This window comes from Bos indicus x Bos taurus, chromosome 15 (genome assembly GCF_003369695.1).
Source record: "Bos indicus x Bos taurus breed Angus x Brahman F1 hybrid chromosome 15, Bos_hybrid_MaternalHap_v2.0, whole genome shotgun sequence".
NCBI lineage: Eukaryota > Metazoa > Chordata > Mammalia > Artiodactyla > Bovidae > Bos > Bos indicus x Bos taurus.
The window spans coordinates 81,071,065-81,098,285 of NC_040090.1; the positions used below are offsets into that span (position 1 = coordinate 81,071,065).

Here is a 27,221-nt window from a genome sequence, read left to right on the forward strand (position 1 = left end):
TGTTCTTGCCTGGAGAATCCCGGGGACGGGGGAGCCTGGTGGGCTGCTGTCTATGGGGTCACACAGAGTCGGACACGACTGAAGTGACTTAGCATAGCATAGCATGGCATACTAATAAAAGTTGGAAAAAAAAATCCCATTAAGTATATATTTGACAAGTCCAAATAAAACAAATGGTCAGAAATTAATCTTCACTTTTAATGGGTTAGGATTAGAAAGGGCTCATATTTGCAAGTGAAAGAGTAGTTTTTCCAGTCATTTCTGGGTATAACCTTGCTAAGTGAAAATATTATCCCAAACTCATAGGAATACTTTTGCATGCATCTCACCCTAGCATTTATTTATAGGGTGTCATGCACTATATGCTGATTGTTTCATGTTTGTTGACTGTCTTGTCTTCTCAATGAGACTGTAAACTACTAGGTACCTAGATATACAATTATTTTGTGTTATGAAATGCCTTAAGGAAGGGCTAGAATTGTGTACAGTAGTCATGACTTTGTCAGTGATAAACTCTGAGATTTTGGATAAGTTACTTATCACATTACCTTCTCTGAATATCTCCTGTTAAGCTCAAAATTTGTTGAGGTCAGTTACATACTGTAATTTATATCTGTATCCCTAAAGCAGAAGATCTAGCAAATGTTTTCTAGAAAGAATGATGTGAGTAGCAAGTTCAATTCTTATGAAATCTGAAGACTTCAAATCTATTACTTTCTCCAAATTCCACCTCCCTACCTTCTCAGAGTGGTAAAAAAGAAACTGATGACCTTTCATTTCTATTTCTAATTTATTGAAATGTTTAAAGAAATGTCTGTTTTCTGCCAACAGGATTCCGAAGCAGTTATAGAATGACAGAACTCCTGGCTTCCTATGGAAAAGGAAGAGAAAGTAAAACAAGCATTAAAAAAGAATTCTGCTAAAATAAATGCAAGTTATAAAATGACTCCACCAAGTGATTACACACACTCCTAAGAATGAAGAGCCCATGTTATGTCTCAATATTGCCCTACTGAGGCAAAGGAGAGGAACGTCTAAAACTGAGCTTTCATCATCTTCTGGCCAAATCTCAATCTATATCAACTAACCTTGAGAAATGGCCATCTACCTCTGCAGAACCTTGAGGGAAGTGCAGTGTGCCCTGTACTAACCAGCAGAAAGGCTTTCAATATCCTTCCATTATCCCCTGTTTATTATACTAGACCTTGAGATCTTCACTAGGGGGTAGTTCAGCACTCGTCCCGCAATTTTGCCCCACCCCTACCACATACACATCTATCCTTACAACTTACTTACTTTAATATCCTGGAAAGAGGTAGAAACATCTTGTCAAAGTCACTCTTTCAGCAGTGGGCATCTGTACCTTACCATCTGGCAGCTCAAATGAAAATCGAACCTAAAAGGAAAATAAGTTCTATAGATTCCACCTCTCCCCCGCCCCCGCCCCAAGTGAAAGGATTTTCACTTACGTTGGAAAAATAGTAGCAAAATAAATGATTAAAACAAAAGATTTTCCTTTATACAAACCAGTAATATGCATGTCAAAGGATGGACTGACATGCTTTAAAATCTACTAAATCTAATAGTTTTGGACATTAGTAAATTAGAGTCCACTCATTTGTCTACTCAGGAAAAAGAGATGTTAAAATAAATGATTTTCTAGGGGTTGTTTTCTAGATCATAATAGCTTGGAACTGGCTTCCAGGTTGGCTGACTCACCAAAGAAAACCTCAAAACTCATTTGAAAAGAAGGACATTTTTAGAAGAAAACATATCCAGAGCTGCTCCTTAGGTTGCCTGTTAGAATAGATAGGGAGGTAGCATTTCAGAAGTATCTAGCACATACCTTTCGGAAAATTTCCTCCAGGTCACAGGACCAGGCATATTCTTGAAAAGTTTCGATGAGTTTAATAATAAAAAGAGAGCCGAATATGGGATGTCTCCAGGAAACATTATCTATGAAGAAAACACATTTCACATTTCATGCAAGCTCTCTCACTTGGCTACAGAAATGGAGTCCTAGGATTTCTGTTTCAGCTAAAGCAGACTGTTGAGTTTATGCTATTTCTTACAGGCTGTATGCCATCATTAAGTGACTCTATTCAACATTCAGTGTGTATATTTTCAGTGACACTTGACAGTTTTTAAAGCCATATGAAGAATGCTGTATATGGTACAGACGTTATGCAGGATAATCTTTGAGGTTCAAAGAACCACAAATATAGTAGAGAAGGAGAGAAAGGCAGGTTGGAATGGAAGGGAGTGACTGGGCCTTGAGGAACAAATACCAGAGTGTGGACCCCAAGAGTGCCACTGACATACTTGATTTAAGTTAATTATACACTCTGAAATGCAGGCCTCGACTGTAATAGGGAAGGTAATAATTTCTGCCCCCAACATACATTTGCATATTAGATGTAATATGCATTACAAGGATCTGGAAGAATATACAAATGTAGTACCCAGTTTCGGAGAAGGCAATGGCACTCCACTCCAGTACTCTTGCCTGGAAAATCCCATGGACAGAGGAGCCTGGTAGGCTGTAGTCCATGGGGTCGCTAAGAGTCGGACATGACTGAGCGACGTCACTCTCACTTTTCACTTTCATGCATTGGAGAAGGAAATGGCAACCCACTCCAGTGTTCTTGCCTGGAGAATCCCAGGGATGGGGGAGCCTGGTGGGCTGCTGTCTATGGAGTCGCACAGAGTCGGACACAACTGAAGCGACTTAGCAGCAGCAGCAGCAGCACCCAGTTTATACAAGGAATTCATATTAATAAAATTTCTTTAAATTTATCTACCTTGTGATTTAATTAAAATCAAATAATATTGGTCATAAAGCATTTAGACAAAGAAATTACTAATTAAATATGAAAATGTTACCAACAGAAAAGAAGTCCATACTGAGAAAAGGTTTAAGAGGGAAAGATCATAAGACAAAACACTCTCATAGAAAAGATATATTTAAAAAAAAAGAAAAGATATATTAAAAAAATAGTTATACAAAATAGTAGGACTTAGATGTTATAAAGCCATTTTTAAATTATGCAAAGGAACATATAGGAAAATTATCAAAACATTTTAGCCAATAGAAATGGTAATAAAATGCATAATAGTAATAGATTAAAATCCTATCTAAAACTACAGCTGTCTTAATGAAGATGGCTTCAATTAAAGGAAGTAGGTGGGAGAGAATTGCAGGCCAATATATCTTCAAGTTCTTAGTGAAATTAGTTAGAGAATGGTTACTTTTCTTCATAAGAGTACTACAATGTAATTGGAATTAATACCAGAGGATAAAAAGCTAGATTTACTCATAGAAACTCAAGGAAATTAACTGGAGTTTCTATGAATCATGTGGAAAGGAGTATGAGGAAAGTGAAAGAAAGTGAGACAAAAATCAACAAGATAGATGTCAAGAAGCCAAGGGGCCTATAAAGATTATAACACCTAGATGTAAATCTCTGTGGAAGACTGGGATCATTTTTTTTTTAATAGCTACATCTAGTAACGATAACCCTGTATGTGAGACAACAAAAGAGACACAGATGTATAGAACAGTTTTTTGGACTCTGTGGGAGAGGGAGAGGGTGGGATGATTTGAGAGAATGGCATTGAAACATGTATAATATCATATATGAAAAGAATCGCCAGTCCAAGTTCAATGCATGATACTGGTTGCTTGGGCTTGGTGCACTGGGACAACCCAGAGGGATGGTACGGGGAGGGAGGAGGGAGGAGGGTTCGGAATGGGGAACATGTGTATACCTGTGGTGGATTCACGTCGATGTATGGCAAAATCAATACAATATTGTAAAGTAATTAACCTCCAATTAAAATAAATAAATTTATATTTTAAAAAAAGTCTGTTAAATACACTCAAATTATAAATGTATGGAGGCTTTCCCTAGTGTCATTGTTTTCACTTTTGAAAAAAAAATTGATTTCTATTCTTTTCTTTTTTTTTTAATTTTAATTCTAATTTTAAAATGAATCCACCACAGGTATACATGTGTTCCCCATCCTGAACCCTCCTCCCTCCTCCCACCCCATACCATCCCTCTGGGTCGTCCCAGTGCACCTGCCCCAAGCATCCAGTATCGTGCATTGAACCTGGACTGGCATCTCGTTTCATACATGATATTTTACATGTTTCAATGCCATTCTCCCAAATCTTCCCACCCTCTCCCTCTCCCACAGAGTCCATAAGACTGTTCTATACATCAGTGTCTCTTTTGCTGTCTTGCATACAGGGTTATCATTACCATCTTTCTAAATTCCATATATATGCCTTAGTATACTGTATTGGTGTTTTTCCTTCTGGCTTACTTCATTCTGTATAATAGGCTCCAGTTTCATCCACTTCATTAGAACTGATTCAAATGTATTCTTTTTAATGGCTGAGTAATACTCCATTGTGTATATGTACCAAAGCTTTCTTATCCATTCATCTGCTGATGGACATCTAGGTTGCTTCCATGTCCTGACTATTATAAACAGTGCTGCGATGAACATTGATTTCTTTTTCATGAAAAATTGATTTCTATATCAATATATGGTCAACACAATGCAAAAGCATGCTGTCTCCTGAGGGATGGTAACTCATTATAGAAAAAAATCTGTAGGTTAAACTATTTTATCAGGGGCAAATCTTTAGGCTGGAAGTAATCAAGAGAATCTTAATGTCCAAGAAATTCCAAACTATAGTGGATGACTTTTATTCAAACCTGGATATGGAAAGTAACTCAAGGTAAAAGCTTGAATTTAAGCTACAACTATTAATAAAACATCATTAATAGTGGCAATAATTTAAAGTGTGCTTTATTCTATGTCATGCTTACTTAACATTCTGTATTTATTATTAAAATGCTTTCAGACTTATGACAATGACACATGTATTCATATATATTAGTGAGGAATTCAAAGAAAGCCCAGAGAAGCTAAATAATTGGAACTAATTTACAAAGTACTAAGTGACAGATTCATGATATAATTGACAGTACTCATAATCCAAAAACTTCTCCAAGCTAGGCTTCAGCAATATGTGAACCGTGAACTTCCAGATGTTCAAGTTGGTTTTAGAAAAGGCAGAGGAACCAGAGATCAAATTGTCAACATCTGCTGCATCATGGAAAAAGGAAGAGAGTTCCAGAAAAACATTTATTTCTGCTTGATTGACTATGCCAAAGCCTTTGACTGTGTGGATTATAATAAACTGTGGAAAATTCTGAAAGAGATGGGAATACCAGACCACCTGACCTGCCTCTTGAGAAACCTATATGCAGGTCAGGAAGCAACAGTTAGAACTGGACATGGAACAACAGACAGGTTCCAAATAGGAAAAGGAGTACGTCAAGGCTGTATATTGTCACCCTGCTTATTTAACTTATATGCAGAGTACATCATGAGAAACACTGGGCTGGAAGAAGCACAATCTGGAATCAAGATTGCCAGGAGAAATATCAATAATCTCAGATACACAGATGATACCACCCTTATGGCAGAAAGTGAAGAGGAACTAAAAAGCCTCTTGATGAAAGTGAAAGAGGAGAGTGAAAAAGTTGGCTTAAAGCTCAACATTCAGAAAACGAATATCATGGTATCTGGTCCCATCACTTCATGGCAAATAGATGGGGAAACAATGGAAACAGTGTCAGACTTTATTTTTCTGGGCTCCAAAATCCCTGCAGATGGTGATAGCAGCCATGAAATTAGAAGAAGCTTACTCTTTGGAAGGGAAGTTATGACCAACCTAGATAGCATATTCAAAAGCAGAGACATTACTTTGCCAACAAAGGTCCGTCTAGTCAAGGCTATGGTTTTTCCAGTGGTCATGTATGGGTGTGAGAGTTGGACTGTGAAGAAAGCTGAGCACCGAAGAATTGATGCTTTTGAACTGTGGTGTTGGAGAAGACTCTTGAGAGTCCCCTGGACTGCAAGGAGATCCAACAAGTCCATTCTAAAGGAGATCGGTCCTGGGTGTTCATTGGAAGGACTGATGCTAAAGCTGAAAGTCCAGTACTTTGGCCACCTCATGCGAAGAGTTGACTCACTGGAAAAGACTCTGATGCTGGGAGGGATTGGCAGTAGGAGGACAAGGGAACAACAGAGGATGAAATGGCTGGATGGCATCACTGACTTGATGGAAATGAGTTTGAGTGAACTCCGGGAGTTGGTGTTGGACCAGGAAGCCTGGCGTGCTGCAATTCATGGGGTTGCAGAGCGACTGAACTTAACTGAACTGATAATCCAAAATCTAGGTTTAGAATCATTCAGTTTTTTCCTGTTTCATAAACTCCACACTTCTGTTTAAAATACCTTTACCACAGGGACTCAGTATACTTGGTTTGCTTTCCTGCCTCTCCCCTTTTATAAATATTCTTCTATAAATACATGTCTAGGAAAATTGAAATGTTAAGTGATATCAACATGTGGACCTATCTATTTATTCCACAGAGTACAAAAATAATTTTGCAACATGGGAGTTTACTAAAATAAATGTATATTTACTTGGTTTCCATGGATAAGGAGAAATGAAGGTGTAACTGAGAGAAGACTTGAATTAGTCTTCAAAAGTCTTATGAAAATTTTACCTGCGGTGGATTCATGTTGATATATGGCAAAACCAATACAATATTGTAAAGTTAAAAAATAAAATAAATATATTAATTTAAAAAAAGAAAAATTTAACACAGATATCCATTCTCTAATGTATTGATGCAAATTTCTGCATTGGTAATGCTCATAAAGGTGTTTTACACAGATACTCATTACCTGGTGTTGAAGAGCAGAAAGCAATAAAATCCTTCTCTATGTGGGCTTTCTTAATGGCATCAGACTCAAAATCTTCTGGGGCCACTAAGGAACAGTTTCCAGAAGCTGCTACTGAATCGTTTACCCATACCATCCCTTGCTTCTCTGAAAAGACAAGATTTGGTTTCTTGTTACTGCCAATAGCCAAGAAAACTTTCTCCACTAAACATCTGTTGAACCATTTACTGATTTGTCAATAACTTTAATTCAGATACAGATGCACATATATATCTCAAAAACTATCTTAACAACTCTTGTCTCTCCTAACCCTCAAATTAATTCTTACAACATCAAAGTCTTAAGATTAAAAGTGATATTTCAGTTGAAAAAGGAACAAACATCTACCAACCAGTCATATAATTCACAGAAGCTATAATCCCTTTTGTAATGTCAAAGAATATCTACTTTTACCAAACAGGATGGTAGCTTTTCTTTGACATTGAAGAGTAAACTCAAAGGAATGGAAAAATACTGGACACACACACAGATAATGAAATCAATACTTCAGGGCCCTGTGTTCTGACAGACATCAGCACTCACCACCACGGCAGGCCTGGATAATGATCACCTTGGGTTTGTCCTTCAAAGCTGGGCAGTTCCCGGTGTTCAAAATGTGAAAGATGTCATCAACTTTTAATATGTCTGGGACTTCTTCAGAGTATTTCTTCCCACAAATGCCAGCCCGAATTCCATGAGACATGAATACCAGAAAAGTACTGTCAGAGGTCCGGTGCTCTGAGTGAGCAGCAAATGCCTTCAGTTCTAAAATCATTTCCTGGAAGAGACATATTAATACCACTGGTGTTGAACTATGTGACTGGTTATCATGGCAGCTTGGAATCCAAAAAAGAGACACTCCTGAATGATATGAAAATCGATGGAATACAAAAGGAACATTTAATTTTCAATTCATGGAAAGGTGAAAAAAGAGTTTCGGGGTGTAATTAAGGGATTTCTAGTGCAGAGAAAGGGACATTGCTTATTTATTTATTTTTGTGGCCATAGACATATAATTGAATTAATGGAACATTTTCCAGGTAAAGGTTTCACCAGACTCTTGCTAAAAGATTCTAGGATAGAAGCATGAAATACCCTACAAGAACAAATTTGAATTTTAGACTATCAAGAGATTAAATTTCTGGTGCTACAACCAATCTTTCTAACATTCTTTAGGAGTAAAGGCCATGACCATTGTCTCTACATTATGACAAAATTTACCGAAGCAGTGAGATTTTCTTTCACATCCACCTTGTATCCCAGACCTTCTAGTAGCACCTTCATATTTCTGGTATCAACATCAGCTCCATCTCTTCTGGTAAGATTTTCAAACTCTGTGTTGCAGATAATAAGGGCAAGACGTGTGCGGTTCGACCTTTCCATTATTGGGTAAATCTGTAAGAAACACAGGTGAACAAATAGCCTTGTCCTCTCTAATTAAATATTCATCTTGAGGATTTAACAGCTTCTCTTCCCTTATTTCGCTACAGAAACCCAAGCTCTTGAACCATAGGTAAAAATAAAGAGGGGAGAATGAGTCCTACCATAGGAGTGGAATGAAATCTGCGAATGTCCAGATGTCAGCTGAGCACTTGATTTTAATTACTTTTGAGAGGTAGGACTGAGGGAAATGAGCAGAATTAGGGCTACAAAGACTCAATTTTAAAACTGATTCCTTGACTTACTGCTTAAGACACATTATTTCACAACTATTGCCTCAGTGTTATGATCTTTAAAATGGGCTATTTTGAGGGTTCAAGGTGTTATTATATGCAATATCCTCCGAACAGTGCCTGCCTCATATTAAGTAGCTGTTTTTATTATTTTAACTGTTTTGTTTTTACTATTATAACTATTTTCTCAGGGGATCAGACTAAACTTGAAAATCTCTAAATAAACCAGGGAAATAGGAATTCTTTATGTAAGGGAAGAAGCAGGATGGTTTTCCAGAACCTGTCAAAGAAATTAGCTCTAAGAAAGAACCACTGCAGTTTAGAATTTTCTCCAGTGTGTCTTTCACCCAGATCCTTATGTTCCAAGCATAGCACCTCTCCTGATTTTTCTTTCCGTATTCTTTGGGCTGTTTCTGGGGGGCAAAGCTTGAGGTTCCCTCCTGGTCCTAAAGATGCAAGCTTAACTGGGTTATCCAGCATTGCCTGAGGAGCTGCAAGAGACAAAAAACATTATGAATAATGGCATTCCTGAGTATCCCATTTAGCGTACCTCCCAGAATCACCTGTGCATGAAGCCATGGAGGAAGGCATTAATCCTTAAGAAGATGATCCTGGTTACTCCTTACACCATTGAAAGCAACTCTGCTAAAGAAATATATTCCAAGTCGGAGATTTCCAGGGTGTGATACAGGCATCACATCCCTTCATCACTTAGAATTAGCATTTTACAAATGCTTTTAATTAAAAAGCAAAAGGGAGTTTTTCAAGACCATGCATTATAACACTCCCAGAAAACAGTATGTTAGATAAAAGAATTAAGCTATAAATATATTTCAAATAATTGAAATCTGAGATAATTGAAGCTGGCCTTAATGAATATATTTCAATGATTTGAAAATTCATGTTTATATATCTATTTATTTGCTTAACAGTTGAGAAAGTAGGCATTAGAGACTGCAAGGAATGAAGGAAGGTAAGAAGGAAAAGCCTTTGTCCTATACTTTAGGATCTCATTACTGTGTGTACATATAGGGAGAAAAAGAAGATATTGATACATGGACAAAAATGAATATGAAATAGAGTAATAAATCAAGGTGTACATCTAGAGGAATCCATAGCACTAAATATTGATTGCACAAATATATGAGGAAGAATTCTCACAGTGGCTTATGTGAGAAAAGACTTGGGAGTTTATTTGATCACAAATTCAACATCATCCAATAATGTTACACATTTTCTAAATAAATTAATGTAATCTTTGCTTCAAAATAGAAATAATTTTTATTGATGTTGAGATATTTTAGAAACTAAACTGTCAAACAAGAAAATTATGTTCAATTTTGACGAAGAACTTGTAGAAACTGTAGTATATTCAGTTAGGTAAACTGAGGTAGCGTGAAGTTCATTGACTATGGAGAAAGTAAGAGATAATTAGAATGGATATAGTTGGGAAAAAAACTATAGAAATCATTATCACATGGAAAAAATATTGCATTTCTTAAAAAAAGGAGCCTGAAGAACAATAGAAGAATTATATAAATATTTGGACTATATTAGAGCTATATTATTGGAGAAGGAAATGGCAACCCACTCCAGTGTTCTTGCCTGGAGAATCCCATGGATGGAGAAGCCTGCTAGGCTGCAGTCCATGGGGTTGCACAGAGTTGGACACGACTGAAGCGACACAGCAACAGAGCTATATTATATTATATATATTATACTATATTATAGCATTTGGTTATATAATGAGTGTCCCAGATGACAAGAACTCTCTTGTCATCTGCGACCAAGGCATTCCTTGTGCTACCTTCAGTGCTATGTTGAATGAAAAGTTTTGTGTTTAAATTTTTTGGCTGAGACTGGTTAAATCTTCAATAAGACAATTCATTCTTTTCCCTGAAAACACAGCTAATCTATATAGCTAACAAGTCCAGTGATTAGGTATGGCCATATAACTAAGTTCTAGATAATAGGATGAAAGCTGATATACTATGTTATTCATCCAGACCAAGCCTAACAAAATCTCTTACAAATGATCCTACATATTCCTTCCAATGCCATTAATTTGATTGTTATTACCTCAATCATTTTGGCATTGTATGCTGCAGATATCAGAGCCATAGCCTGAAAGAGACCTAGATATCTAATTACCACCTGAAGAAAAGCTAAATCTGAAGAAAAACAAATGCCCATTTTAGAAATTCCTTGAATTGGAACAAAAGTTTCTATCATATCTAGCTATTATAAATATTTATCTCTGTTATAATATCATGTCACTGCCAGAGATATGTGTAGTGTCATTTTCATCTGCAAATTTTTGGCTGGCTTTATTTTGATGGTGGAGTTTCTTAAATGCCTATCCACTCACTATTCATATATTCAAGTAGTTTTAAGAAAAGAAGAAATCTTGCTTGTTTTATTCATTACTTTCTAAATAGTCCATAGAACAGGGTCTGTAGCACAATTGGCACATGCAAATATTTTCTAATGACATAGTAAATAGTAGTGATTCTGCCCAAATTATTCAGTGAAATAGTCTTAACAAATATTAGTTGCATATATATTCAAGGTTTACAGGTGAAATTCTATTAGAGGTGATCTATAAGCAAACATGTATGTTCAATTTCCTCATAAAGCTGAAAGTGCTATGAGGGAAAATAATGCATTTATTTTTAAAATTACAAGAAAAATATAGTAAAGTTATGACTGGAGAATTATGAAACACTCTTGGAATAGGGGCTCTGAAATCTAATAGTAGAAGTAGAAATGCAGAAACCAATCAGAATTTGTGAGAGGAAAATAAAATCTGGGTGCCGCTTAAATGTTGGAAGTCAGGGAGAAGAAATGGTCTAAGATAATTTCAGGTTTCTGGTTTGAATAACTGGGTGCTAGTGGTACCATTAATCAAGACAGAGGAAAGTGGAGGAGAGCCAAGGTCGGGGAGACATGGCAAGCTATCTCAGTTCACATGATTGAAACTGTCTGCAGGAGATGAATGCACATGTTCAGTGGATGCTTGAATAGCAAAATGTGGCACTCAAGTGGTTATTCAGGATTTGAGATACAGATTCAGAACTGTTAACATGATAGTGAAGCTGTAGAAACAGCTCCTGCTAAGCAGAATAGATAAAGAAGAGAAAAATGTATAGAATAAATCTGTAAATAAACCCATGGTCCTCTCACCCTGATTCACCCCATTAATCTGTAGTTAACGTCAAGGAAGGTGGCATTCAAAGAATGCTATTGCCTTGAGAGTACCATTACCTGGAAAAGGAGGGGCCACTGCTTGGGGTTTTTGTCTAAGATAATTTTCAGACTGTGAACCTGAGGAAAGACAAAGGACATTAAAATAGTTACAATCTCTAAAGACTCTTACCCCAGTGTACTGGCTGCTCATTACTAAAGATACCTTCTATAGGTTTTAATCCTGCGCAAGATGTGACTCACCTGGAGCCATACTTATCACTGGGAAACAAAAGCTTCTACACGTGAACGACTGGACTTGTTAACTTAAGTAGTGGTAGAACAAAAGTGTCTGGAAGTGACTTCTTTAATTTATACTTTCTATGATGAAAATAAAATTGAAACAGCATCAGCTATAGAATCACATATATCTTAAGGTGGCTCCTGAGGTAATCAGTACTGCCTAACGAATGTGTATTCAAAGTGAAGTTGTCTAATTCAGAGTTGACCTGGACTTTGGAGAAAACTAACACTAAAAGGCATCTGTGCTTGGACACTTAGCCATGCCAAGATTTATCACAACAAAATGAGAAGGAAATTGAGGCCTATCCCCAATCAGTGTTAAGTGAATTTCCTAAGTCATATAACAAGAAGGTGGTAGAGCCAAGATTTGAATACAAAAATGTCTTGATTATCAATACTGGCCTCTTAATCACTAAGCTACTCTCTAGCCCACAAAGGGTTTTATACAATTATGCATATGACTGGAGCCCTGACCACAACCTGTAATCTGCACTTGTCTTACTCAATCAAATCTATCAATATGTTGTCTGAGGTTGCTAGACATTATGATTGTCAATTTCAAGCACAAGAATTGAAATTAACTTTATTTAAGGTTTTATAAATATCTCAATGTAGCACAACCCACCTCAGAAACATATTCTAGAAACTTAAGTATCAGCATGAACCAATACTACTCCAAGTCATAGTACCTACTAAAGACAAGATTTCCATAGACAAATAATGGGCCATGTCTCTCCTGTGAATGGAGGAGAGCCTTAGGACATCTCACAATACTGCAAGTCCAAGACATAGGCTAAAATTTGTCCCATCCTTCCCATCTAGACTGCTGGACTAAATTAACCATTGATAAATTCAAGAACATTTTCTGGAGGAGGGCTTGTTATTGCCATAGTTTATATGTCAAGAAATGTTTTTAGGTGTGTCCTCTTAGAGCAAATTTAAATATTATATCCAATTATCATACACTTGGGTCCTGAAGCAACTGCCAAATAGATGAGGGGGAACCAAAGCCTTTACAACCTTGACTGAGGAGGTATCATCCAACATCTGGAGAAACAGATTCCAGGAATTAGAGTTATCACAATGAGTTGCACAAGTGCTTCTAGGGTTCAAGGACTGTGAGTTAAATATGATAAGGAAGAAAAAGTTTTGACAATTATATAGATATTCTAAACCCTTATTTTTATTGACTGTCTTTAATTCTTGGAGGTGGGAGTTATCTAAAAAATGTATCAAAAAAAATCAACAACAACAAAAGAAACACATTTGCTGTCACTGAGAGGGGCACAGGCTCCTCGCAGTTCCTGAGGGACAAATGATGTCTTGTTTTCAAATAACATCTACTTTCCTTGAATGATTTTAGAAGCACAAAAGTGAAAGTTGCTCAGTCATGTCCGACTCCTTGCAACTCCATGGACTATACAGTGGGTAGATTTTCCCTTCTCCAGGGACTCTGAGCAGCTCAAAAGAAGCCAATAACTAGAAGCCCATCAGAGCTGCAGTCTTTTTTTGTGTGGAGAAGATAGGGAACCACAGAAGGGGTAGCTCAGATGGCTGAGCCTGGACTGAGTCTTCAGGAGACAGAAAGAGAGGCGATGAGCCTCCCAGAATGGTGCACAGTAGAGTGCACAATCCTACTTGAAAGAAAATGCAAGGGGGCAATGAAAAGCAAGAGTCCACTTAAAATCTCTACTTTTCTGTAAGCAATTAGTTTATTCTCTGAGGGTTCCATTCTCCCTGAAATATATTTTATTTCTCTTGGAGAGCAACATTTTGGAGTGACATTATGCAAAGTATTTGATTACAGAGTTTAAACCTGTCAAATGACTACACATAGGTTTCTAGGGACCTTTAGACTATAACTAACTTACTAGATAAATCAATAGAGTACCTTGCAAGGATGACTGGAGAATACAGTATGAAACTTTTCAAGGTTGTTCTCATGAATTTCAACAAATGAGCTACAACATACTCAGGATAGGAAATAAGCTTTAATCAAAAGAGAGACACTAAGGCCAAAAAACAGGACCAAAGAAGAAAAGAGACAGGGGGCATGCAATATGAGCACTGAAATACCTGAAGCCAGAGGTAAGGAAGTGGTCTGCTAGCTAATATGACCAATGAAGAAGTCAGATATTAGGTCTAATGACACAGGGCTTACATGAACTTCAGTCTGAGTCACAGACCCTTACCTGAAGTGAGCCCCAGTATTCCTGCCAGGTGGGAGTCTTCTTCACAAATATGGCTGATGCAGATTTGGCATGCCTGAGGTCCTTTACGAATAACAGTGTCTATCAAAACTCGGGCTCTATCCATAGCTGTATCATTTTCATCTCTTACTTTTTCCATCTCCTCCTGGTTCAGCACTCTTTTTTCTAATAGCTCATCCAGCAAGCCATTTATTGTACCCTTGCTCACTGAATGAACAAACAGCTTCCTCTTCTCTTTCAGAAGCTTGTCTGTTGGAAACAAAAGAATGCCTCAAGTCATGAAAACAACCTCACTTTCCTTTCATCTCAGCAACTCAGAATAGCCTCGTTCAGATTTAATCAATAAAATGTGCCTTCCCACACAGTGTGGTAATCCTGAGGACGCTCACACCTCATTCCTCCTTCAGTATCATCCGTGTGCTGACAGAGTGGCCCAAAGAATGAGATTTACTACCGTCAAGATAGTACTTGAAAATCCTATGTTAACATGCTTCATGTTGATACAACTGTGCATAATAAAATAATGAAACAGTGATTTTCCATTTCCTTTGGGGAGAGCTGCTGGAACCCATTCTGTGCCAATTCTGCACCCTCTGTCAGAATTCAGTTAAGATTGCAAAATGACAGCCAGAGAGCAGCCAGTGAAGTTTGGTTCCTTTCTGTCCCTTACTGTTCCGCACCCCTTTCATTCTCTTTGCCCCTACCCGTCCCTCTCTTTGCACAAACACTCCTTCTTTGCACACTCACAGAACTTAATTATGGTTTCTGTAAGAGCCAGCCCCTTCCAAAACTATTCTTTCAAGAAGCTGTTTTCAGTAAAAAAAAAAAAAAAAAAACTCACCGGCCATGGCTTCCCCTTCTTAGCCTTGGTGTGTTATGAAACTGAAATCTTGTTCCACCTTCCTTTTCAACAGGGTGTGTACATATTGTGAAATACCCATGACGCATTTATATATATATGCATTTATTTTTGTTCTAAAGAGATTATCAGATAACTCCAACTTAGATCACATCAGGGATTGTATCCCTGGGAAATTTCCTTCACCACAATTTGAATCAGGTCAGGGTAGGCGGGAAATGAGGCTTACGGAATAAGAATATAATGAAGAAGTATATATACAATTAAATTCACACAATAATTAAGTGTAATCTGCAAAGCTAACTCATCCTTTGGTATCGTCATTCATTTAGGCTGCTGTAACAAAAAGTCACAGACTGGATATCATATAAACAAGAGAAATCTATTTCTCCCACTTTCAGAGGCTAGAAGTAAAAGATCAGGGTGCCAGCAGGGTTGGATAGTGGTGAAGTTCCTTACTTGGGTTGCAGACTGCTAACTTCTCACCATATCCTCACATGGCAGAAAGGACAAAGTGTCTCTCTCTGATCTCTGACAGTGCACTGGTCTTGCCATGAAGGTTCTGCCCTTATGATCAATTCAACATCTAAAGATCCTGCCTCCTAATGCCATCAGCTTGGGCATTAGGTTTTGAACATGGGGATTTTGCACATTCATTATATAGTCTCTGGAGAAGTTAAACTACTATGACCCATTCCCCCCACTCCATGGCTCTGGATTGTGTCCTGGGGGCTATGTGTCCCTATGAGCTTTTAGGAAGGAAGCTTCCTAAAAGTTCTAATGAAAGAATTCCCTACATGTTCTGCTTTTAGGAAGGAAATATTTTTCACTGGAATCAAATGTAACACTCTTCCTTTTTAAGAGCCTCTGTTTTTAAGAACACTGTAGAGATAAAAGCACAAGCTCTGCACTTAGAATCTGAGACTTGGCATTTTAACTCTCTGTTCTTGGGTAAGGTATTGAACTTTTCCATGCCTTATTTCCTTTATTTGTAAAATACTTTAATTAATAGTGAATGCCTACATGGATTTGAGCATTAACTGAATGAAAGTGTGGAAACTTCATATGACATTTCCTGACACATGATAAGCAGACAATAAGTGGTGTTATTCTTTTTAATGTAAGTATTTCACACTAGAAAAATAGCCAAGCTTAATTATCTGCAGGTTTTCCTTTTAATTTTGTCTTTTGTACATCTCACTTATTCATTCATTTAGAAAATATATATGGATGGCCTTCATATCAAACTGTCATAGCTGCCAGAGTTGAGACAAAACAGACGATGGTTCTTGCCCCTATGTCCTCACACTGAATATGAAAAGACAAGCATGAAACTCAACATGTGTAACTAGGATGTTCAGAATGTTAGATGCAGTAAGTACTAAAGAGGATAAATTAATTAGGGAAGTAGGTTATGAGTTTTGGAAAACTAATCAATACTGAAAACAGTGGAGTCTGGAAAGGCACAAGAAGTCATTGCTTTTGTAAACACATGTACAAATAATTATCCCAGAAATAAACTCAATGTGGCCAGTTTGTTTTACATATATTTGATGAAAAAAGGGCTAGTAACAATACACAGATATTAGGCCTTCATGCTTATCACTTTACTTTCTGAAAATACTTTCAGGGAATATAAATCGGTAGAACCACTATGGAGAACAGTATGGGGATTCTTTATAAAACTTAAACTAGAACTACCATATGATTTGGCATACAGTCCTGGGCGTATATCCAGAGAAAACCACAATTTAAAAAGTTACCTGCACTCCAATGTTCATTGCAGTGCTATTCACAATAGCTAAGATATGTAAACAACCTAAGGGGGCGGGGGGTGGGGAAGGATGGATAAAGAAGATGTGATACATATAAAGACATGCAGACAACCTAAACAAGAAATGGATAAAGATGTGGTACAAAGGTGATGAAATATCACTCAACCATAAAAGGAATGGTATAGTGACATTTGCAGCAACAGGGATGGACCTAGAAGTTATCATATATGTAAAGGAAATCAGACAGAGAAAGACAAATATCATTTGATACTACTTATGTGTGGAATCCTTAATGGGCCTTAGGGAGCATCACTGCAAACAAAGTTAGTGGAGCAGATGGAATTCAGCTGAGTTATATTAAGTCCTAAAAAGATGATGTTTTAAAGTGCTGCACTCAATAAGCCAGCAAGTTTGAAAACCTCAACAGATGCCGCGGGACTGGAAAAGGTCAGTTTTCATTCCAATCCCAAGAAAGGCAATGACAAAGAATGTTCAAACTACTGCACAATTGCACTCATCTCACATGCTAGCAAAGTAATGCTCAAAATTCTCCAAGCCAGCCTTCAACAGTTCGTGAACCATGAGGTTCCAGATGTTCAAGCTGGATTTAGAAAAGGCAGAGAAACCAGAGATCAAATTGCCAACATTTGATGGATCATAGATAAAACAAGAGAGTTCCAGAAAAACATCTACTTCTGCTTTATTGACTATGCCGATGACTTTGACTGTATGATTCACAACGAACTGTGGAAAATTCTTAAAGAGATGAGAATATCAGACTACCTTGCCTGCCTCCTGAGAAATCTGTATGCAGGTCAGGAAGAAATAGTTAACTAGATATGGAACAACAGACTGGTTCCAAATCAGGAAAGGAGTACATCAAGGCTCTATACTTTCACCCTGCTTATTTAACTTCTATGCAGAGTACATCATGAGAAACCCTGGGCTGGAAGAAGCACAAGCTGGAATCAAGATTGCCAGGAGAAATATCAATAACCTCGGATATGCAGATGATAGCACCCTTATGGCAGAAAGTGAAGAAGAACTAAAGACCCTCTTGAGGAAAGTGAAAGAGGAGAGTGAAAAAGTTGGCTTAAAGCTCAACATTCAGAAAAATAAGATCATGGCATCCTGTCTCATCACTTCATGGCAAATAGATGGGGAAACAGTGGAAGACTTTATTTTTCTGGGCTTCAAAATCACTGCACACGGTGATTGCAGCCATGAAATTAAAAGATGCTGACTCCTTGGAAGGAAAGTTATGACCAACCTGAACAGTATATTAAAAAGGAGAGACATAACGTTGCCAACAAAGGTCCATCTAGTCAAGGCTATGGTTTTTCCAATTGTCATGTATGGATGTAAGAGTTGGACTATAAAGAAAGCTGAATGCTGAAGAATTGATGCTTTTGAACTGTGGTATTGGGGAAGACTCTTCAGAGTCCCTTGGACTGCAAGGAGATCCAACCAGTCCATCCTAAAGGAGATCAGTCCTGGATGTTCATTGGAAAGACTGATGTTGAAGCTGAAACTCCAATACTTTGGCCACCTGATGCAAAGAGCTGACTCACTTGAAAAGATCCTGATGCTGAGAAAGATTGAGGGCAGAGGGAGAAGTGGATGACAGAGGATGAGATGGCTGAATGAAATTACCAATGCAGAAAGCTGAACACTGAAGAATTGATGCTTTTGAACTGTAGTATTGGAAAAGATGCTTGAGAAGCCCTTGGACTGCAAGGAGGTCCAATCTGTCAATCCTAAAGGAAATCACTCCTGAATATACATTGTATAGCCTGATGCTTAAGCTGAAACTCCAATATTTGGCCACCTGATGTAAAGAACTGACTCCTTGGAAAAGACCCTGATGCTGGGAAAGATTGAAGGCAGGAGGAGAAGGGGACAACAGAGGATGAGATGGTTGTTTGGCATCACCAACTCGATGCACACGAGTTTGAGTAAACCCCTTGAGTTGGTGATGGACAGGGAAGCCTAACGTGCTGCAGTCCATGGTGTCGCAAAGAGTCACACATGACTGAGCAACTGAACTGAACTGAACTGATATGTGGAATTTAAAACTGATACAAATAAACATTTCCAAAACAGAAACAGCTTGGAAAGTAAACTTATTGTTTATCAAAGGGGGAATATGAGGTGCAAGGATAAATTAGGAATCTGCTGTTATATGTATGTGTGTGTTTGTGTGTGTGTATGTGCGTGTGAAAGCTGCTCAGTCGTGTCTGACTCTTTGCTACTCCATGGACTGTAGCTTCCCAGGCTCTTCTGTCCATAGAATTCTCCAGGCAAGAATACTCAAGTGGTTTGCCATCCCCTTCTCCAGGGATTCTTCCAGGCCCAGGGATTGAACAAGGTCTTCAGCATTGCCGGCAGATTTGGCAGCTTCTTTACCTTTTGAGCCACCAGGGAATCCCAGATATATGTATGCTGCTGCTGCTGCTGCTGCTGATGCTAAGTCGCTTCAGTCGTGTCCGACTCTGTGCAACTGCATAAACGGCAGCCCACCAGGCTCCCCAGTCCCTGGGCTTCTCCAGGCAAGAACACTGGAGTAGGTTGCCATTTCCTTCTCCAGTGCAGGAAAGTGAAAAGTGAAGTCGCTCAGTCGTGTCCCGTGTCTGACTCTTAGCGACCCCGTGGACGGCAGCCTACCAGGCTTCTCTGTCCATGGGAGTTTCCAGGCAAGAGTACTGGAGTGGGGTGTCATTGCCTTCTCCGAGATACATGTTTATGTATAACTAAATCACCTGAAACGAATGCAACATTTAAATAACTATACTCCAATATCCACCTGGAGAGCTGCCAGAGAAAACTCTCGCAGGTGCCACCAAGGCCGAGGCCAAGGGGCCATCGACCCACCTAGCAGGGTAGCGCTGCGTCATGTCCCTGCACCACTGCCGAGGGCACCAGGCCCACTCACCGCTGTAGTGCGCCTGAAAGCCACCAGGCCAGAGCACAGGAAAGAGTACAGCCACCCAGCTCAGCAGCTGCAAACAGGGCCAGGGGCCAGGCAGGGCCTCGGCTTTGGGCTCCTGGCTAAAGCAGAATCTGAAGCAGCATATCTCCCGGGCTGCGTCCTCCTGGTCCACAAGCCTTTTTGGAGCGGCCAAGAAGAGCTATCCCACATCCGAGGTCAGGGGCAGCAGCCAAGAGGAGCAACCCCGCGTCCAAGGAGCGGTAGCTGCACGGGCGCAGGAGGGCCGAGAGTAGCTACTCTACATTCAAGGTGAGAGGATACCCTTGTCCAAGGTAAGGAGCAGCAGCTGTGCTTTGCTAGAGCAGCCCTGAAAGATAGCCCACGTCCAAGGTAAGAGAAACCCAAGTAAGACGGTAGCTGTTGCGAGAGGCATCAGAGGGCAGACACACTGAAATCATAATCACAGACTACTAGTCAATCTAATCACATGGACCACAGCCTTGTCTAACTCAATGTAACTAAGCCATGCCGTGTGGGGCCACCCAAGACTGGCAGGTCGTGGTGGAGAGGTCTGACAGAATGTGGTTCACTGGAGAAGGGAATGGCAAACCACTTCAGTATTCTTGCCTTGAGAACCCCATGAACAGTATGAAGAGGCAAAATGATAGAATACTGAAAGAGGAACTCCCCAGGTAGGTAGGTACCCAATATGCTACTGGAAATCAGTGGAGAAATAACTCCAGAAAGAATGAAGGGATGGAGTCAAAGCAAAAACAATACTGAGTTGTGGATGTGACTGGTGATAGAAGCAAGGTCCGATGCTGTAAAGAGCAATATTGCATAGGAACCTGGAATGTCAAGTCCATGAATCAAAGCAAATTGGAAGTGGACAAGCAGGAGGTGGCAAGAGTGAATGTCGACATTCTAGGAATCAGCAAACTACAATGGACTGGAATGAGTAAATTTAACTCAGATGACAATTATATCTACTACTGTGGACAAGAATCCCTTAGAAGAAATGGAGTAGCCACCATGCTCAACAAAAGAGTCCTAAATGCAGTACTTGGATGCAATCTCAAAAATGACAGAATGAACTCTGTTCATTTCCAAGGCAAACCATTCAATATCACAGTAATCCAAGCCTATGCCCCAACCAGTAATGCTGAAGAAGCTGAAGTTGAATGGTTCTATGAAGACCTACAACACCTTTTAGAATTAACACCCAAAAAAGATATCATTTTCTTTATAGGGGACTGAAATGCAAAAGTAGGAAGTCAAGAAACACCTGGAGTAACAGGCAAATTTGGCCTTGGAACACAGAATGAAGCAGGGCAAAGGGTAATAGAGTTTTGCCAAGATAATGCACTGGTCATAGCAAACACCCTCTTCCAACAACACAAGAGAAGACCCTACACATGGACATCACCAGATGGTCAACATCGAAATCAGATTGATTATATTCTTTGCAGCAAAAGATGAAGAAGCTCTATACAGTCAGCAAAAACAAGACTGGGAGTTGACTGTGGCTCAGATCATGAATTCCTTATTGCCAAATTCAGACTTAAATAGAAGAAAGTAAGGAAAACCATTAGACCATTCAGGTATGACCTAAATCAAATATCTTATGATTCTACAGTGGAAGTGAGAAACAGATGTAAGGGCCTAGATCTGATAGATAGTGTTTTTGATGAACTATGACATTTTGAGGTTTGTGACATTGTACAAGAGACAGGGATCAAGACCATCCCCATGGAAAAGAAATGCAAAAAAGCAAGATGGCTGTCTGGGGAGGCCTTACAAATAGCTGTGAAAAGAAGAGAAGTGAAAAGCAAAGGAGAAAAGGAAAGATATAAGCATCTGAATGCAGAGTTCCAAAGAATAGCAAGGAGAGATAAGAAAGCCTTCCTGAGTGATCAATGCAAAGAAATAGAGGAAAACAACAGAATGGGAAAGACTAGAGATCTCTTCAAGAAAATTAGAGCTACCAAAGGAGCATTTCATGCAAATATGGGCTTGATAAAGGACAGAAATGGTATGGACCTAACAGAAGCAGACTATATTAAGAAGAAGTGGCAAGAATACACAGAAGAACTGTACAAAAAAGATCTTCATGACTAAGATAATCACGATAGTGTGATCATTCATCTAGAGCCAGACATCCTGGAATGTGAAATCAAATGGGCTTTAGAACGCATCACTATGAACAAAGCTAGTGGAGGTGATGGACTTCCAGTTGAGTTATTTCAAATCCTGGAAGATGATGCTGTGAAAGTGCTGCACTCAATATGCCAGCAAATTTGGAAAATTCACCAATGGCCACAGGACTGGAAAAGGTCAGCTTTCATTCCAGTCCCAAAGAAAGGCAATGCCAAAGAATGCTCAAACTACTGCACAATTGCACTCATCTCACATTCTAGTAAAGTAATGCTCAAAATTCTCCAAGCCAGACTTCAGCATTACGTGAACTGTGAACTTCCAGATGTTCAAGCTGGTTTTAGAAAAGGCAGAGGAACCAGAGATCAAATTGCCAACATCCGCTGGATCATAGGAAAAACAAGAGAGTTCCAGAAAAACATCTATTTATGCTCTTTTGACTATGCCAAAGCCTTTGACTGTTGTGGATCACAATAAACTGTGGAAAATCCTGAAAGAGATGGGAATACCAGACCACTTAACCTGCCTCTTGAGAGGCAGGTCAGGAAGCAAAATTAGAACTGAACATGGATAACAGACTGATTCCAAATAGGAAAAGGAGTACATCAAGGCTGTATATTGTCACCCTGCTTATTTAACTTCTATGCTGAGTACATCATGAGAAATGCTGGGCTGGAAGAAGCACAAGCTGGGAGAAATGTCAATAACCTCAGATATGCAGATGACACCACCCTTATGGCAGGAAGTGAAGAGGAATTAAAAAGCCTCTTGATGAAAGTAAAAGAGGAAAGTGAAAAAATTGGCTTAAAGCTCAACATTCAGAAAACTAAGATCATGGCATCTGGTTCCATCACTTCATGGTAAATAGATGGGGAAACAGTGGAAACAGTGTCAGACTTTATTTTGGGGGGTTCCAAAATCACTGTAGATGGTTATTGTAGCCATGAAATTAAAAGACACTTACTCCTTGGAAGGAAAGTTATGACCAACCTAGATAGCATATCAAAAGCAGAGACATTACTTTGCCAACAAAGGTCCATCTAGTCAAGGCTATGGTTTCTCCAGTGGTCATGTATGGATGTGAGAGTTGGACTGTGAAGAAAGCTGAGTGCAGAAGAATTGAGGTTTTGAACTGTGGTGTTGGAAAAGACTCTTGAGAGTCCATTGGACTGCAAGGAGATCCAATCAGTCCATTCTAAAGGAGATCAGTCCTGGGTGTTTTTTGGAAGGACTGATGTGAAATCTTAAATTCCAATACTTTGGCCACCTCATGCAGAGAGTTGACTCATTGTAAAACACTCTGATGCTGGAGGGGTTGGAGGCAGGAGGAGAAGGGGATGACAGAGAATGAGATGGCTGGATAGCATCACCGACTCAATGGAAATGAGTTTGAGTGAACTCCGGGAGTTGATGATGGACAGCGAGATCTGGCGTACCATAATTCATGTGGTCTCAAAGAGTCGGACACGACTGAGTGACTGAAATGAACTGAACTGAACTGAACTGATACTTCAGTATAAAATAAAATTAGATTCAAATTTAAATGAAATACTCTTGGAATTATTATCTTAATAAAATAATGACCCAGAGTTACCAAAACGTTCAGTGTGTCTGTGCCTATGCATGTAATATCAAAAGTGAATATTGATAACTTTATCACTATTGTTTTAAAGCTCTGTACAATTAAAAACAAACTTGCTTTTTAACATGTGGGCACCAGTTTTGCTCCCTTTAGTCTAGGCTGTATCAAACATTTTATTAGAATAAAATTCACCATGTAGATTTTAATCCAGGGTTTCCTCAGTGTAATTTTTATTTTTTCTACTTTGCTTTCTTATTCAATCTAATTGCAGCACAATCTTGTGCTCCTTGACATAGGGAGACATGTTGCCGAGTAGTAAGCAGAAATTGCATGAACATTTATTCTAGTCAACATTTGTATTTATTTGTTTAGTTATTTCTTAATTACCTAAAGGGTTTAACACAAGGGTTTCTTCACAAGCCAGGGACACACGTCACTGAGTGGAAGCATGCTGATGTAGCATCCAAGCCACAGATACTCTTGAGAATGTAGATATTCTCAGATACGCTTGATAATGTAGAACTCTTAGAACATAATCTATTTGATGATTCCATTGACTCACATAACATGGATCCACTGTTGTCTCAAAAAGGAAGATTCAAAAAAATCGAAATGCCTCAAATGCCCATTATAGGAACATGTCTGAGTAAACAAATTGCATTTTATGCAAATACTGGTATACTACTCAACAACAAAAAAATAATAAATTACTGATACATGCAGAACCATGAATGAAAATATAATTATATATATATAATTATATAATATAATATATACCTATGATTTCAATCACATAAAGTTCTAGAATAGAGAAAACTAATTTGCTGTAATAGAAATCAAATCACTAATTGCCTGAGGATGGGGTGGAAGGAAACTGAGTGCAAAGGGCGTAAGTCGACTTTATAGGGCAATGGATGGAAATGTTTTGCATCTTGATTGGGATGGTGTTATATACTATAATATATATTTGTCATTAACAATCACACTTAAAGAGTGTGATTAAAAGAGATATACTTTATTTTTATATAAATTGTACTGCAAAAAAATGAATTCTAAAAACTGAAATCAGTTGTTGTAATGATAGACTAGAAAACATTTTCTTTTCTTGTTTTTCTGGACATACTCTATCATGCTCCACAAAAGTAGGAAAAAAAAAAAAAAAAACTGGGAAAAGAAAGAGGTTCCTATACTGACTGAAATGGAATTATCTACAATTGGATTAGGATTTGTAGACAGAAAGGAAATAATTCATGGGAATAATTTCTAGAGATGATCAATTTAGAAACTAGGATATGTTCCTAGATAATAGCAATGCTTCTGCTGCTGCTAAGCCACTTCAGTCATGTCCGACTCTGTGCGACCCCATGGACGGCAGCCCACCAGGCTCCCCCATCCCTGGGATTCTCCAGACAAGAATACTAGAGTGGGTTGCCATTTCCTTCTGCAATGCGTGAAAGTGAAAAGTGAAAGTGAAGTCTCTCAGTCGTGTCCAACTCTTCGTGACCCCATGGACTGCAGCCTGCCAGGGTTCTCCGTCCATGGGATTTTCCAGGCAAGAGCACTGGAATGCATAGAATTTTAAATATATAAAATCATCTTAAAATAAATTCATATAGCAGTCTAGTTGTAAGTAGTGTTTTAAAGGAAGCATATTGATTTTAAAATTCTCCTGTGATAGCATGTGCAACAGTATCATTTTAATAAAACTAGTTAACACAAGAAGCGTCTACACAGAAGACAGAAGATCCCTGTGCTTGTGTTCTGGTTGTGCCATTTTTATCCCTTAGAAATCCATTTTCCCTCTCAGTTTATCTTTCTCTTTTCTTTATATTTCTAGGACCTTGTGATTAATACATATTAGACCAGTAATCAACATAACATGTTATTTTATTTATTCTTTGCCTAAAACTTTCCCTTCTATATAGCTTATTGAGATTCATTAGCCTTGGAATCAACTTCTATTTATTAGCTGTCAATCTTGGATATTTGTGTAATACTTTTTATCTTCGGTTTTCTCATATGTATAGAGATGTTCATAATTATTAGTATTTTGTATGATAGCATAGTATGTGTAAAAACTATGCCACAATGCCTCTCATCTACAGTAGTCATGAACTATATATCAAAAGCAAAGTAATGTCAAAATACACTAAATTATTCACATGCTTTATTTTATAGCCTGTCATAGCAACTGTATAAGTTAGGTTAAATAAGCATTGACTCTATTCTATAAACAAGAAAATCATGTAAACAGTTGATTCAGAGACTTGACAATAAATTGTAGAACTTGAGTGACGAGCCAGCTTTCCTTCCCATTCAATACTTGCTCTATGTGATGTATTTTGCTCTAACCTGGACTCCTTGGGAAATATGGACTATAAAAGCAGAGGATAGAACTATGACCTTATTCTTATGGGACTGAAGATAATTATGGGAGATTAAATTATCACTGATAAGTGATAATAAATGAGGGCATAAGTTAAAATACTTGGCTGTATCAAAAAAGAGTCAATTATATATGGCCTAGAACATTCAGGGCAGAGTGCACAGGCTGGAGAGAGAGAGTTTTCAGATTGGTAATGGAGGAGAGAGAATAAATAGCTTATTTATTAAGACATTACTGTGTTTCAGGTACCAAGGTAGGTCCTTTCAAATGTTGAACAATACTGAAAAATTTTTGCCAATTTTAAAGATCAGAAACTGATGTTCTGAGTAGATAGATATCTTTGTCAATAGCAGAGCCCATGAGTAACAAGTTAATTTGATTTTTTAACTCTGAAGTCCATGATTTTTTTCGAAAAACTATAAAGAGTAGAAATGTGAAAACAGGGAAATCCAATGAAGAGAGGAATGTTAGTCATTCAGTCATGTCTGATTCTGCAACCCCATGGACTGTAGTGCACCAATTCCCTCTGTCCATGGAATTTTCCAGGCAGGAATACTGAAGCTGGTGGCCATTCCCTTCTCCAAGGCATCTTCCTCATGCAGGGGTCAAACCCGGGTTTCCTGCTTTGCAGGCAGATTCTTTACCATCTGCACCACCAGGGAAGCCCAACCCAATGAGAAGAAAAACATAAATAAAATTTCAAGTCCAAAATCAAGAAAGAAGGGAATTTTTTTCAAAAAATTTGTATGAATCAAAGTTTTTTTTTTTTTTTTTGATAAGCATGAAGTGTATTTTGAGAAATAGGCTGAATCTAGATATGATGATTTATAACACTCAGCCTCAATGCAGAATTTAAACTCATGTGATAGGCAATAGAGAGCCAATGTAACTTGTTGAGTAAGAGAGTCACATAAGCACACCTCCAAAGTAGTTATTCTGTATTGAATACTTAAGGAGAAATAAATTTGGAATGGGTACTTAATCTACATTGGTTCTACTAGTGAAGACTCTTGAAAATACTGATATTCAAGTTTACTTCATATTATTGAATCAAAATCTCTAAGAGTGAGGCTCAGAGTTATGAACATATAAAAATAATCCTAGATGATTTTGATATATATCCTCTATTGGATAGCACTACTCAATGTCCTAATCTAGTATCAAAAATAAATAGAAACTCTCTGAGACCCCCACATTTTACAGCATTAAGAATTTAGTGGTACCTGTTTTTTTGAGACATTGCTGCTCACATATGAATCAGAAGATGGGCCTTGAGTAGCCACGGCATTCATGCCATGAGTTGGGATGGGAAAACCTGGGAGTTAGGTTTGGCTGTGAAAAGAAGCTGTAAATGTGA

The 27,221-nt window shown here is 38.3% G+C and overlaps 1 protein-coding gene across 2 annotated transcripts; it reads right to left on the reverse strand.

The window, feature by feature from the left end:
- Positions 1-771: 771 nt before the first annotated feature.
- Positions 772-15,080, reverse strand: CASP1 (caspase 1). 2 transcript variants are annotated; one of them, XM_027563968.1, is made up of 10 exons: positions 15,021-15,080; positions 14,162-14,428; positions 11,748-11,807; positions 8,859-8,974; positions 8,032-8,205; positions 7,354-7,588; positions 6,775-6,918; positions 1,847-1,956; positions 1,297-1,396; positions 772-871 (listed from the first exon to the last, which is right to left on the reverse strand). In XM_027563968.1, the coding sequence occupies exons 1-9, from the start codon at positions 15,025-15,027 to the stop codon at positions 1,298-1,300; spliced, it is 1,212 nt and encodes a 403-aa protein (XP_027419769.1). In that variant the 5' UTR covers positions 15,028-15,080; the 3' UTR covers positions 772-871; position 1,297. The 2 variants fall into 2 exon arrangements, with proteins under 2 accessions (XP_027419769.1, XP_027419770.1); XM_027563969.1 differs by lacking the exon at positions 11,748-11,807.
- Between the last annotated feature and the right edge of the window lie 12,141 nt (positions 15,081-27,221).